At 33.4% G+C, this 14990-nt stretch overlaps 1 protein-coding gene across 50 annotated transcripts in view; it reads right to left on the minus strand.

The window, feature by feature from the left end:
- The window catches only part of Aldh-III (Aldehyde dehydrogenase type III), a 70792-nt gene that overhangs the window by 29697 nt on the left and 26105 nt on the right, over positions 1 to 14990 (minus strand). For 16 of the 50 annotated variants that reach the window (XM_073956688.1, XM_073956685.1, XM_073956677.1 and 13 more), the window contains exons 4-5: positions 3682 to 3719; positions 3311 to 3369 (exon numbers count right to left, since the gene is read on the minus strand). In XM_073956688.1, the coding sequence (XP_073812789.1) occupies positions 3311 to 3369; positions 3682 to 3719 (97 nt within the window). Of the gene's footprint in view, positions 1 to 3310; positions 3370 to 3681; positions 3897 to 3920; positions 4011 to 4107; positions 4474 to 10429; positions 10522 to 14990 lie in introns of those variants that run through there. The other 34 variants (XM_073956695.1, XM_073956730.1, XM_073956709.1 and 31 more) reach the window with 26 other exon arrangements.

The following is a 14990-nucleotide window of genomic DNA, read 5'->3' on the forward strand; positions in this document are numbered from 1 at the left end:
GTACAAAATAAATAGCAGGGGGCCAAGAACTGAACCTTGTGGAACCCCACTACTAACACTACGTACTCTAGACTCAGACCCATTATAATCAACAAATTGAGAGCGACTATTTAAGTAAGAAAAAATAAGTCTGCAAGCAGTATTATTGAAGAAGAAATCCCTACTCAATTTTTGGATAAGGGTCGCATAGTCTACTCTGTCAAAAGCTTTAGACAAATCTAACGAAATCAATACACCACTATTACCAACATCTACTGCTTCCCTAATTGTCTCTGTAAGATGCAATAGGTGCGAAACCGTACTATGCCCACGCCTAAAACCATATTGAAATGGATTTAGTAATTTATGGTTTTCAATAAAATTCAACATTTGCTTTTTCATAAGATGCTCACAAATCTTGGAAAGTGAAGGGAGAATACTTATTGGGCGCATGTTGTCAACAGAGCAACAACCTTTAGTTTTGGGTATGGGTACTACACGGGCAACCTTCCATGCAGTAGGAAATACTGATGTTGTAAATATTGTGTTATAAAAGTGAAGAAATAAATTTGACAGATATGGATATATAATTTTTATAAAAGAAATTGGTATTCCATCAATACCCAAGGACTGAGATTTAATAGCATTCAGCGCATTGAATATATCTTCCTCAAATACACAGTCAAAAGAAAAAAGGGATGTTCTCCAATATACCCAGACAAGTCTACTCTCTCAGCAATTGGATCAGACGCAGACTGGACAAAAAAATCATTTAGTTCATTAACATCAAATTGACTACCAACACATCCAGCATCATCACCAATTAAACCACCTGCCCGCAACCTACTCCAAATCTGTGAGGAATTTAATCCTCTAAACAACTTAGTGAAGTAATTTCTTCTTTCACGACGAAGGACAGATTTAGCTCTGTTCCTGTATGAACGGAAGATGTCCCAGTTTTCTGGTGTAGGCCGACGCACATACTCCTTGTAGGCTAGATCCCTTAAGGACTTCGATAACAAAATGGATTTGGACTTAAGCCACATATCATTCGAACAACTTATTTTCTTTTTAATAACAGGTACAAATGAGTGCAGGTTTGATATAATATAATTCAAAACTTCGAGCTGTTCATTGGCATCTGCTATAAAGGAGAAAGAATCGACATTAACAGTCGATAAAAACTGGTGAAAATCATCCCATTTAATTCTATTATAATCACGATATTCAATGAATGAATCACGCTGAGGCAAACAAACTTTCAGTGAACCGAAAATAAGTGCATGATGTGAGATCGATGGGCATTGAACCTGTGCTGAGTATTCCAACAATTCGCTGCGACTTAATAAAGAAAAATCTATTAATGAAGTAGACATGTGTGATACATCGAGATGAGTTGGCAAAGAATTATGCACTACAGATAATCCCAAGCGCGAACATAGCAATCTCATATGCTCAGACCTGTTTAGGTCAAATAGGTTATAATTAAAGTCTCCAACCACGACTATATTCGAATACCTGGCAAAAAGCTCATCATGAAATTCTTCAAAAACATTTACTTGACCATGTGGCAAGTAAACTACTCCGAAAAGGATCACGTCACTGTTAGAAGAAAATTCGACAAAAATTGACTCACAGACACCATATTCCTGGCACCGATATACTACACGAAATTTCAAGTTGTTGGAAATGTACATTCCAACTCCCCCTCCTCGAGAAGTAGGTCGATCGTTCCTTACAAAAGAGTAGCCAGGAATAGATATAGACCTTGAAGCGATATGGTCCTTTAACCATGTTTCTGATAGGCCAAAAATATCGAAACTACTCCCATTAATCAAATCTTTAACCTCTAGAAACTTCAGGTTGTAATTTGACGGGCAGATACTTTGACAGTTCAGATGTGCAAAGGATATGTTATTCTTATACTTGCGAAGAGAATTTTTAAAAAAGTCCGCATTATTAACGATGGGCCCAATGTTTACATTATGTGCCATTGAGAAAAGTGTAAAAAAAAATGCTGGGGAACCAAAAATTTACCATTATAACAATAATGTTGAAAAACATAACATAAATCATGAAAACAAATTCAAAAATATTCATAAAAATGTTCCTGAAAAATTTTAATTTAATGACATACATACATTCATCGAAAAATTCTAATACAAAATCACATAATTATTCATTATTAAAATCTCCAAATATACTTTCGCATTCTCTCACATTAAGTGTTTGACTTGGCTTATCAGAATAAGAAATTTCTACTCTCGGTACATCACCATTTATGAGCTTATATTTTCAAGTGAAACACATACTTATCTATAGCGGGATATTTTGGTGCCACATTAAAATTTGACGCCTGATAATGTATTTTATCTGGACAATATTATAATGGCTGACAGAGGAAAAATTTATAGCTTTGCTTATAAGGTTTACGTCCAGGATATTATTGAGATTATGGTCCTGAGTACAATAGTATCGTACTTTTTTGTCCGGAAGATCATAATCCCGATATATAGAATATGAGCTTAAAGCTCAATAACTTTATGAAATTTATACACAATGGAGGTTTAGGTTTATTAGGTGTGCTTAAGCGCCGCATTGGTAAGTACACTTTTAATACACCATCGTTTATGTTTCAGAAATAGAGAAAATCCAGACATAAACCGTTGTTTATATTTATATTAAAGATTTTGGTCATCCATTATTCAGATTTCATAGGTGGGATATTGGTTCTTTCCCTCGGAGAAGTCTAGGAAAGAGAAGCATAGTATGACATTTTACATTCGTTTGATGCAAAACATTTGATTTATACTTTGATAAACAAAAAATATTAAAAAAACGTATGTATTACCAATTTAAAAATAAAAAACTTACTCTTTGGTCCACTGCCTATCATTATAGTCAATATTTTAATCACATTATTTTTATCCAAAGTAAAGGAAATGAGAAAAAATTGAATCCCTACTTAGATCTGTGTGCAATCTGGAGACATTTTTAGACAAAATTATAACGTGACAGTATTTATTAAGTGCCGGTATTATACAATGCATATCTGTATTTGTACAATCTCCCTGCTTGACCAGAGATCTGTGATCATGGCATGCATTGTTGACAAAATAAACAAACAAATCTGTATTGCAGCAGGCATAGCTACATCATCGTGAATAATAAATAAACATACATCCGTGCGTCATGCTAACACTCCAACTGACTGGATACTTCCCATTTTAAGATTCAATGAGCTACACTCACGATAACTACGATGTCGTTAATGTTTTGTCTGCCGGTGTACGTACCACCGGTTGTAAAGTCTGGTTTATAGTTCACTTACCTGAAGCTAAGATCTCGTGTTTTTCCATTTTGGAAAGCTGTACGGCATCTTTGCAATATCTGGTATGTGGCGAGGTGGTATCATTGTTGTTGTATATGGATTGTTGTTTTCAACGGGAATAAGTCAGATAATCAAGCCCGAAAAATAAAGAAAAAAAAGAAAACATTGAAGTTATGAAACGCTAAAAAGGAAAACATTACACTAAGTGGCAGAGTTTCAGGTCTGTATGAGCTTACATCAACATTATGATTATGTGAAGTAATAAATGGAAAATTGTGGTGGATGGATATGACGTTACTTGCTAATGATGTACTGTGTGTCAGTTATGCTCTGCCAAAAGTGATTTTCTAACAAAATCTGTTGCTACTTACATCGTCGTAATTTGTCATATTGTCTGCTGGTTGGGTATCTGAAATATTTCACAAATACAAGAGGTTAGCAGGTTAGCAGTTATTTAGGAACTTGTTTATTTTATTCGTTCGTTCTTATTATCTGCTTTTTGTATTTTTTTAAGGTCAACTACAGAAGTATGTGTTCCATTCCCATAAGGCAAATGTATTGATTGTGTTCACACCGTAAATGCACACTTTAAAAACAAATAGAAACGTACGTCGTTTTGCAATCAAAATACGTATATTGTTGTTCTTTTACTTTGTATTACAACAATTTAAATGAAATACATTCCAGAGAAATAGACACACTAATAAAATATTAAAAATACAAAACAAGTTGTGGTCCACGAAAAGTTAGTTGTTGTTCATCTTCACTTTAATTTTTCAATGATATACAACACTCACTACTCTACCAGAATTAAACACGGAACACTCTGCTTCGTTAAATTACCATTAATGAATGAGAAGACCACTGATTGAAATCAACAAAATAAAGCACCAAACAAAAATTGATATGTAGAAAAAAAAGACGTTAATGTGTATGTGGGTAATGGGCTTGTTAACGAGCGCTTGGAACGTTTCCGCTCTAGACGAACTTTGCGAGCGGGCGGTTAAAAACGAATGACTGGACAACTATGGCGAGATTGGACAAAGCCATCAAATAAAATAAGATTATTAGTTATTTTTTTTATTATGGAAACTCTCTGAGATGAATTTGTTTTTTGCTCCCACAAAAAATCAGCTGTTTCACTCAATAACAACAAGAGATGTGGAGATGTTCAAAAAAAGTTGTTATTAGTTCACAGTTGAATGCAAACTGTAACCAATGCAAGGGTTGTTCACAAGGTGTAGTATGTTTCTGCGGAAATAAACATAACGGCTATTTGTATTTGAGAAATAAACTATGCAAATTTGTATCAACAGATGGCGTTGGGAAAATGTGGAATTATATTAATTTTTCAGAGAGACAGTAATAGTACGTTTATATATAATCGGATTTAACAAACCCACTGGTTTCCAAATGTCAATTCCTTTACGTATACGTCAAGTAAATCCTAATTAAGAAGGTTAACCCTGCAAAAGGTTATAATATAAACATGGCCTAAGTAATGGAATAACCAACTTATTATGGGTACTTTACACGGTATGTTTTTTACATATGAGTTGTCAATTTGCATATACATTTTGTATGGGAGAAGTGACAACTCATGTGTAAAAAACATACCGTGTAAAGTACCCATTAAGTGTGGCCTTTTATTAAAACGTTTGTGTTTTGTTATTTGTACTGAAATAAACAAATGTTGATGTGCGTTTCTTCCGTTTAAATTTTGAATGACATATTAAAAGAAGTTATTAGTCTGTTTTTAAGAAAATACATTCAATTAATACATGTTACAATTAAAAGCCATAACAAATCGACCAGCTAATTACAATTAAAATTATAATCGATTTTTGCTCTGTTTCAAAACGTGTGAGAATCTATTATTTTTCGAATTTTTTGACAAATTTATAAAGGAATTTTTTTCAAAATTTTAGATATAGTAGACTCTTACTGTTCCGGTTCCGAGCATATAATGAAAGTCATTTATCATAGAGCCGTTGTGAAATATATTTTTCTAATTTGTTCAAATTATGGCTTCCTTTTTATACAAAGTACTGCCGAATTTCATCAAAGGATTTGACCTTTGTTTACAGCTGCTAGAGGAAAGCCATTCTGATATGGCTGGATAGGCCAGCAAGTTTATGGTTTAAAATGAATTCAACATTCCACATCAAATCTTAATTATAAACCTTTTGATAAAGTTAAATATCTACAAATACACACATGTAAATTTGTATTTGTATTTTATATTGATTATAATTTAAGTAGCTGTTATTAAATAACCAATATTATCGAGTTTCATAATCCATTATTACTGTAGGACAAGTTAAAATTCATATGAAATCATTGTCAGGGAAATTATAATCTATATTGTAGTTAAATATAACATGCATGTGGGGTGTATATACATCCATACATAAATATATATGTATATAAATAAGTATTAATTCGAATAGCTTAATCAACCATTTTGAAGTTACAAAGTCTATTGCTGTTACCAGCTTGCTTGAAAATAGATTCGTTCTATACAATATTGGAATTTAGCTTAAAAACACAGTGCACCCTAATATACACACACCATTATCACTATTATCGTCGTATGAATTGTATTTTTTTAATCTCACATTTTATGAACTTTGATAATGGGTTCAGTGTTTGGGTATTTGTTTGATATAGAAAGTAATACAGAATTTTTGATGAATATGTATGTATGTCCATGTAAACCAGGGGCTCAATTCTGTTTCTATGAAAATAGTTGTGTCTTTTTACTTTTTTCAGTAATAATTATTCAGTAACTTCTTTTCAGAGAGTAAGAGAGATTTTACTCTTTGATACGAAAATAGAGAAAAAAGTAAAAAGACAAGATAACATTTGATTACCAAAACAAAAACATTGGCATCAATGTATGAAAGAAAAACTAACTCCAAAGCAGTTAAAAAGTTCTTCAATTTCAGGAAAAATATATAAAAAATAATTAATATATTAATAAAATAATCAATAAATATAGCTGAATCGTAAGTCCCGGGCCACACTAGAATAATTTCACTGAAATTTTAACATGAAATTATGAGTCTCTAGATTGAGTTCCATAGCAGAGTAAGATCATGAAATTACTGTAATGGGGAATTCGGCCTAAGAACACCTAATTTCATGAAATTTTTTAATGAAATTTACTCTAGTGTGGACCGGGACTAATATTTATAGTAGGTGTGTACGATAACTTTCCCAGCAATAATTACTAGTCAGTTCTAGCAACCTCTCTCAGTGAATTTTACTCTCTCAAGCAAAAAAAAATTGCAGAAAGTTATCGAACAACATTTTGCAAAAACTTGCAAGAAAGTCAGCTGATATTTTAAATCAAACGGAACAAAAACATAAATTTTAACATTGCAGTTTACCTATTTAATGCTTTAATCCTCTCCACAACGCTTTAGAATCTAAAAAATGTTCAATTGTGAAATTTTCTTGGTCAAAAAAGTTAACATTTCGAGTTGTTTACACTGAGCAGGTGATTAAAAGTCAGCTGATCAGACTTGCAAATTTTTGCAGGACATATTTTCCCAGCAAAAATTTGCAAGTTCTCAGTCACAAAACTCTCCAAAAATCTCTTCAAACTCGCTCTCTTTTGCTGGATAATTTTGTTATCGAACAGCATTCAGTAAAAATTTGTACGAATTTGTACAAATTTTTGGGTTATCGTACAGACCTAGTATTTTCCCACAAAAATCAGATAAACATTGAGCAGCTGACCATTAGTCCTGGTCCACACTAGAGTGATTTCATTTCAAAAATTGCATGAAATTATGCGTCTCTAGATCGACTTCCATAGTAGAGAAAAATCATAAAGTTGCTGTAGTGGGGAATTCGATTTAAGAACGCCTAATATCATGATAATTTTAATGAAATTCACGCTATTGTGAACCGGGACTTAGCAGATGATTAAAAAACAGCTGATCGATCTTGCTAAATGTTGCTGGGAAAAATTCTTTCAGCAACTTTTAGCAATTTTTCAGTAAAGAACTGTCAAAATTTAATTAATTTGAGCTTATTAGACCTATTATATACATTGAAAAATTAGGAGTCTACCGAAGTCCCACACATTCAACCATTACGCTACCCTTCACGGGTGGTTCTCTCACTTCGCTCTCTTTTGCTGAACTTTTGTGTAAAAAGACAGCATTTAGCAACATTTCGTAATAATTATTACAAATTATCACGTAAAAAGACACAGCTAATGTGAAATGAAAAATATTATAAAAGAAACAAATGTCAAATGAAACAAAATAGCTGTGTCTTTTTACGTGATAATTTGTAATAATTATTACTTATGTTGCTGATTTTGACAGTTGTATAAAGGAAATGTTGCTGAAAAAATGTTTCAGCAACATTTAGTAAGTAAAAAGACACCCCTATTATAAAGAAAATATTTTTCATTTCAAATTTTCATAGAACAAGAATCCAGGCCCAGCATGGTACAAATACACAGGTAGCCGCATCGGCAATTGTTGGTAACATAAGGTGTCAAAATTTGACATCAATTCAATGCAGTTGACACATTATGTTACCATCAGCTGGCATGATAATGCTACCTGTATTATTGTACCATGAGGCCCAGGTTGTTTGAAATTATTAAGTTTATGAAATAGTCAGATTTAAAATTAAATAGAAAGAAATACAGGATTCTGCTGACTTTCGGCCAAATTTTATATGACTTTATAACTAAAACTGAATTTGTAATACGTTTATATAGGCGGTTATCAGTATGTTAAAGGCTCTGTCTTGTTTCGCTTGACAGCTGCTTTCATATTTTTTAAAGCCCATTTAGATATGACTTCATTAGCCGGATTTAGCACATTATCAGGTTTTATTTGCTAAATCCAGCCAACATCTACCAGATTTCCCATACAAAAATAAATCCTCCTATTGAGTGGATTTGTTTTAAATCTTGCACAAATCCTCGTATACAACTCTGTTTTTTGCAACATGTTGCTAGAAAATACAAAAAGTTGCATGCTGGCACAAGAAACAAGGTAGATGCATCGGTGAATTGCTACACTAAAAATAATTTAAAATGTAAAAAATTTGTAAACAAGGCGGGAAAATGTACAAAGTTGATTTTAATCAACCAAGACTAATATTTACGATGTCCAAACGATAAAATAATTCGTTTATTTATTTTAGATGGGCAAACTGCGATAAAATAATTCTTTATTTGCTCTTTAGTTAGCATTAGTAGCATAATGTGCTAACATTTTCAGTATTAAACAATAAATTTGTAATTTTACGTATGTTTTTGAGACGAATTCAATTTACAAAAAATTCTTTTGACGTTTCAAATTCGATCAGATGGGCTGATGCATCTACCTTGGTAATTGTGCTATGAACAAACATCAGCTGACAGCCATTTAAATCCTCCAATATGTATATCTAAATGCAATGAGATTTGTACTGGTTTTATTAAATCCAGTCGAGGATTTATGGCTAGTCTAAATGAGCTATTATATTGAATAAATAAATCGAGAAATATACACATGAAAGTCTTCCGACCTTTCCATATCAAACAAATTAATGGCAATATAACAATCTATAGCGTGTGAGAAACATCCTGCTAAAAAAGTCATATGGGATACACATTTGGATAGAAGTAAATGCTTGGTTTAGTTGCTTGGTTATAGCGTGTTAATATTATAGCTTTTTGTTAGGTTAATCTTCATTATGAGGATTTATTTGGTATATGCATACGCAATGGAATTACACTTAACCGGATTAACCCAGTGGGTTTGGATTTAAAATGTCAATTCCATAGCGCAAACGTCAAATAAATCCTCTCGAAGTGGGTTACGACAAAAAACTCTAGTATAACCGTACTATTAGATCCGGTTATATGTAAACGCACTATTATATAGGCGTCGTATTTATCAAGAGTTGAACCAGCTGCTCACTCGTGATGACATTATTTTGAAGCTTACCCGTATTTTACACTTGTACTTAAAACATGTGCTTTGGAATTGACGCCATTTATGTGTCAAATATTCTATGGAATTGACAACTTAATTGACTTAGTGGAATAAAACCTGGCAAAAATCTCAAATGTAAACATGGCGTAAGTTAACAAATATCCACACCGTTTGTCCCGGTCCACACTAGAGTGATTTCATTGAAAAAATTGCATGAAATTATGCGTCTCTAGATCGACTTCCATAGTAGAGTAAAATCATAAAATTGCTGTAGTGGGGAATTCGATTTAAGAACGCCTAATTTCATGAAATTTTTTAATGAAATTCACGCTAGTGTGGACCGGAACTTTATGTCTAAAGGCCTGGGTACATAAGCTGCCGTGCCAGGTTGCCTTGCTTTTCTGCTTCATTTCTGACTTACTAAAAATAAAAGAATAAAGAAGGCCGAGCAAATTTCGAACTGGGTTGCCCTTTTCTTTTTTATTCTTTTATCAGAAGCAAGCAAGGTAAGCAGGCGAGGCATCTTATGTACGCAGGCCTTTACTTTGATAACTTATTTGGTCTGTTCCATAACTGCAAGAATCTAGTAATTTTTACTATTATTTCGAAAAGTTGTTATCGTAATAAAAATTAGTCGCTTCTTGCAGCTTCTGCAACAGGCATATTCTCGGCACGTCATAACATTAGAATGTTAGAATTGTTAGGAAGGTATAAAAAAGTAGCACCTCCAAAGTATGGTTCCAGATCATATGAAACCAGCATTATTTTTTGTGCTTTGATAAACTTTAGCGCGTACAATTTATAAACATTTTGGAGACATTCTGGAGAAAACAAAAATAAAAACTGTGACACGCTCTTAAATGACGTAATTTGTATCAATATATTTTAAAACATTTTACACATTTATCTACTGTATTGAAAAACATCTCTCTGTGCAACAACACCTCTTATCATTTTACTGACCACACTGATTTTATTTTGACATTTTGCACCATTTTCAATATTTTTTTAAGTAAATACTTTCACTAATTGCAATTTTAACAATGTCGAATGTCGTCGAGCTTTGTTTTTTCGATGCACATTTACGGATGGATGTATTTGGGAATTTGGAACCTTTTGTTATGTATTTTTTTGGGTAGTTAACACACTCGAGTTGTCGACAACTAACCTGCTTGCTCTCTAGAACGTTTCAACTTGAACTAAATGTTAATGTTCGAACCGTATTTCACTGAAACTCTGTTCTATCCAGCGAATATTGTGGGGCTGGAAGTAATCGCAAAACACGAAATAATGATACATACATTTATATGTGAGTGTATTGTTATCATTCAACAAATTTGAAACGATTGCCTCTATACGTTAGGGATGCCAAATGTGATGTAATAGGGTGGGGATAACGAAATTAATGGTCTGTTCCTTTACTTTTGAAAATGTTAAAACCGGCAAAAGTAGTAAAAGTTGAAAACTGCTCCCATATGAATTGTATTGTGTCTGAAGTAAAGGAACGCTTTTCGAGTAAAAAGTTGTAAAACTTGAAGATTCTTGCACGTAAAGGAACAGAGCTTAAAATGCATACGAATTCAGTAGAATAGACGAATTCAATCTAGTTCCCGGAGCGTATCGACCTTTCTATTTCCTTTTCTTTCCCAAATGTCTTGAACTTTATTTTTATTATGCAATTTACCAAATTATCCCGTAGAATAATGAAACATGAACAAATTTTGTTGATGTTGCCTTTATCCCTAAACTCCAATTCAATCATTTTATTTGAGAATGATGTTGGGCCACTTTAATCGTGCGCTAGAACAAATACACTATGAATTTTTAAGGTATATTTACACTGCCGTTTATTATTATCATCATGATTCTATTTTAATTTTTAAAATGTTAATTTAACATGGATTCACATATTGCAATTACAATTAGGCTATCGTTTTAAACGCAATTCACATCTAACGTGTTTTATACGTCATTTAAGTTGTCAGTTCCGTAGAATATCTGTCAAATAAATGACGTACATTCCCAAGACATCTGCTTTAAGTGCAAGTATAAAATGCGTTTTAGTAGCAACTTAATGCCCAATCGAAAATCTTCACGTTTTTCGTTTCCATATCGTCATCTCTATTATTTTTTTATGTGTGTAGAGAGAGAAGTTGTTCATCATTTTAAGTGTACATGCAATTGTATCTTTATTGTTGTTATGGTTTTGTTCGGCCCGGCTAAAAATATCCGGGTTATCTTAAAAGTAAATCAAGCACAACAAACACACAATCTTACCACACATAAAGCCCATGGGAGGCATAGTTCAATGTTTTCTTTTTTTTTTTGACAAAATAACACCTAACCTATAGATCGAAAGTTGCTCGCTACTGGACACCTATAATGTTGTCAGCGCGAATTCGTACAAAACAACAAATTCTACATTTGCAGTGAAATGAAACCTGAAATAAATTCTGACTATTTAAATTGTTCATTTGTATTTAATTAAAAGGAAAGGGAAAAATATCAAAGGTTATTGCACATCGAAAGTAGATATTTGCGTGTCGACCAAATCCAAAATTCCAGTTTGTAAACTAAACTGTATTTGCAAATTTTGTGAATATGTTTATCATCTTTCGTTTCAAAACCGCAATGCACCGAAATCGACAAAAAACAAATGAAATAAATTTGAATATTTAGAACTGGTTACGATAATCTGACTTTTATTTAATTAAAACATTGAACATTGTTATAAAATCTTGCTAAAAGTTTCACATGATCTGTTTCTCTTCTTAGAGATTTTTATTTTCGATTTCATAAAAAGAGCCTGGTTTGACGGCGACGCTGTTTTCTACTTTGTTTAGTGCATTTTCCGAATATAAACATTTCCTTGTGCTAGAATTTCTTATATCTAAATTTCTGTTATTAGAATATACATATTATATATGAATGTCAAAAGTGCATTAAGGCAAATCTTCTGAAAGCTATTTTATATCAATTTTTTTAATCATTTTTTTGCCATTCCATTACAGTCTAAGATTCTCCGCAGAAAGCATCCCATTAAATAAAATACCCGACCAATGGAATTCCTGGGGGTCGATAAGTGCGGTTTTTATACAGATTCTGATTTTGTTTTGTCAGATTCAGATTTTATAGACTTATCTAAACATGGCTAAATATTTACTTTTTATAACAAACCGGGGCTATATACATACATATGTATATGAAACCAATACAAATCTTGCTTTGACCTCTGCAGCAAACTTGTAGATAAGAGCATGGAGAAATAATAAGCTCGAAAAATTGCATTCATTGCCTCAAAATGTATAATACAGTGGTTGTCACTGAAAATTATGCAACAATAGTGCGATTCCCTACCACATTTTTTGAGTTACCGACAAAAATCGGTAAACATTAAAAAACTCAAAATTATGAATGAAAAGTTTAAATAAATGTTGACAACACTCTGGCTATCGGTAGAACTTAACGACTGTTTTTTATTCGTCCCTAACTTACCGAAAAACATCGGTAATTACCGAAATTATAAGCATTTTAATTTTACCGACAATTGTCGGTAACTCAAAAAATGAGTTAGAGAATCGCAATACTGAAATAAAAAATGTAAACATTGATAACTTAGAAACGAGTTGAGATTTTTTAACAGTTCAAAAAAACAATTTTCTGGGCTGAAAAGTTGTCTTTAAGATAGCATAGAAAAAAAATAATTTTATTGGCGCCAAATGTACTCCATTAATAGAAACTGAAAATATGAAAATTAAAAAAATAAGCTCAAAAAGAAGCAGGAAGCAGCTAAATACCCTTGGCTTATGACCGGATTTTTGAAACATTTGGGTCATATCCGGAGAAGTATGGTGAATAAAATTATAACATTGTATCAAAGACCATAAAGACTACTAAAATCTTTAGGGCCAGAGGTGTATGAAGAAGTTGCCCTAAATATTGGAACACTTCAAGCCCATATCTCTTCATCATTTGCCAATTCGGTTTTCGATTTACAGGCGAGCAAAACAGTATTCCAAATATTAATTATTTCTTTAAGATAATACAATTTCATATGTTTTTCAGGATCTCTGCAAAGACATCTATGTCTCTCCGTTTTGTCAACACGATCCAAGAACAGGTCTTATACTGAATTTAAGCGCAAAAGTGCTATTCATTCCTGCCGATAGTTATAGTACTAACTAGAGAATTTTGGGTTTTTACCACAGGAGCTGTACGATCATTATTTCAGGAAGCATGGACTTGCTCACGAAAAAATTATGTGGTTGTAATCAGAATCACTAGGACTAACTTGGATGCAAATTTCAAAACTATCCTCGAAAAGCACTCTCCACTCAAGCTAAAATTTTGAAATTTTGTGAGAAAGGTACCCGAAGGTGTTGTCCAATATAGACCTTTTTGGAACTTGATGTACGTTTGTATGAGTGTATGTATCCACACATTTCAGTCAGGGTCTGAACCAGAACAGGCCGTATGACTGAACAGTTGGTGGTTTCTGACCTATGGAAGTCCTTCGATGCCATCAACCATGCCAAGATGTTCGATGGTATAAAATTTTGCTCTTGAAGCAAATGTAAATGGAAGGTGCTTGCACCTGGGAAGTTTTTGCAGATCCTGAAACCACAATGTTCCGCTATGAGAAAAATAAAAAAATAAAAAAAATCGCCGGAGCGCTTTCTAAATAAATCGCGATTCAAGTTGACATTTTTAGGGGTTGTTTAGGTTTTCATGATTTTGCTTGGAAACAGCAAGTCCTATCGAAATGGAGCTAAGAAAATGTTGTAGCTATCAAAATTCTCTACAAGATTGACCTTTATGGTATTTTCGTTGGTTTTACCATTTTTGAGATATATTTCTTTAGCCCCATTTTGATAGGACTTGTGGTTTCCAAGCAAAATCGTGAAAACCTAAACAACCCCTAAAAATATCAACTTGAATCGCGATTTATTTAAAAAGCGCTCCGGCGATTTTTTTTGTTTTTTGATTTTTCTCATCCCGGAACATTGTGGTTTCAGAATCCGCAAAAACTTCCCAGGTGCAAGCACCTTCCATTTAAATTTGCTTCAAAAGTACCGAGATATGTGAGGACACCAGTCGTTTGAGGAATTCAGAATTAAGAAGTCGAAGAACCCTAGAGTGAAACGGGAAGTTCCCCAATGTAGGGTGATATCTCCGGAACTGTTTAATATCTACCTTTCTGAAATTCCACACCCTTTAGACGGCATAGAGATCGACAGCACGTTTCTGTCGCCAGCGAAAGCCACCGTCATTTGCAATACAATTAGTACCGCAAAAAAAGACACCTTGCAAAGCATTAACCCAAATAGACCCAGATCCATAATAAATATACTGTTACAACAAGAACAACTATTTGCGTCAAAATCAAAAGTAGGAACAAGGTTTTCAAGTCGCTGGCCAGCAGTATTTGGTGTGCTGACAAAGAAACCTTGCTGACCTCTTATAAAGCAATAAGACGGCCTCTGGTAAGCTATGCGGCGCGGCGCCAGTGTGGCCTGCGAATGTTAGAGCTACGCAGTGGAAGAATATTCAAACCTACCAGAGTGCCGTTCTGAGGACTTCAACAGGTTGCCTCCTAACCATTTTACCGAACCATCAACATAAGATGTTGTCGTTGCAGTACCTGCCTAGGTGTTACCACCGTGAGCATAGGTTACGTTAGGTTAGGTTTAGGATGCGCAGCTGCCACTCCACTCGGAGACCTTGAGGTC

The sequence above is a fragment of the Musca autumnalis genome, unplaced genomic scaffold (genome assembly GCF_047663935.1).
Source record: "Musca autumnalis isolate F117 unplaced genomic scaffold, ASM4766393v1 scaffold_5, whole genome shotgun sequence".
NCBI classification, from domain to species: domain Eukaryota; kingdom Metazoa; phylum Arthropoda; class Insecta; order Diptera; family Muscidae; genus Musca; species Musca autumnalis.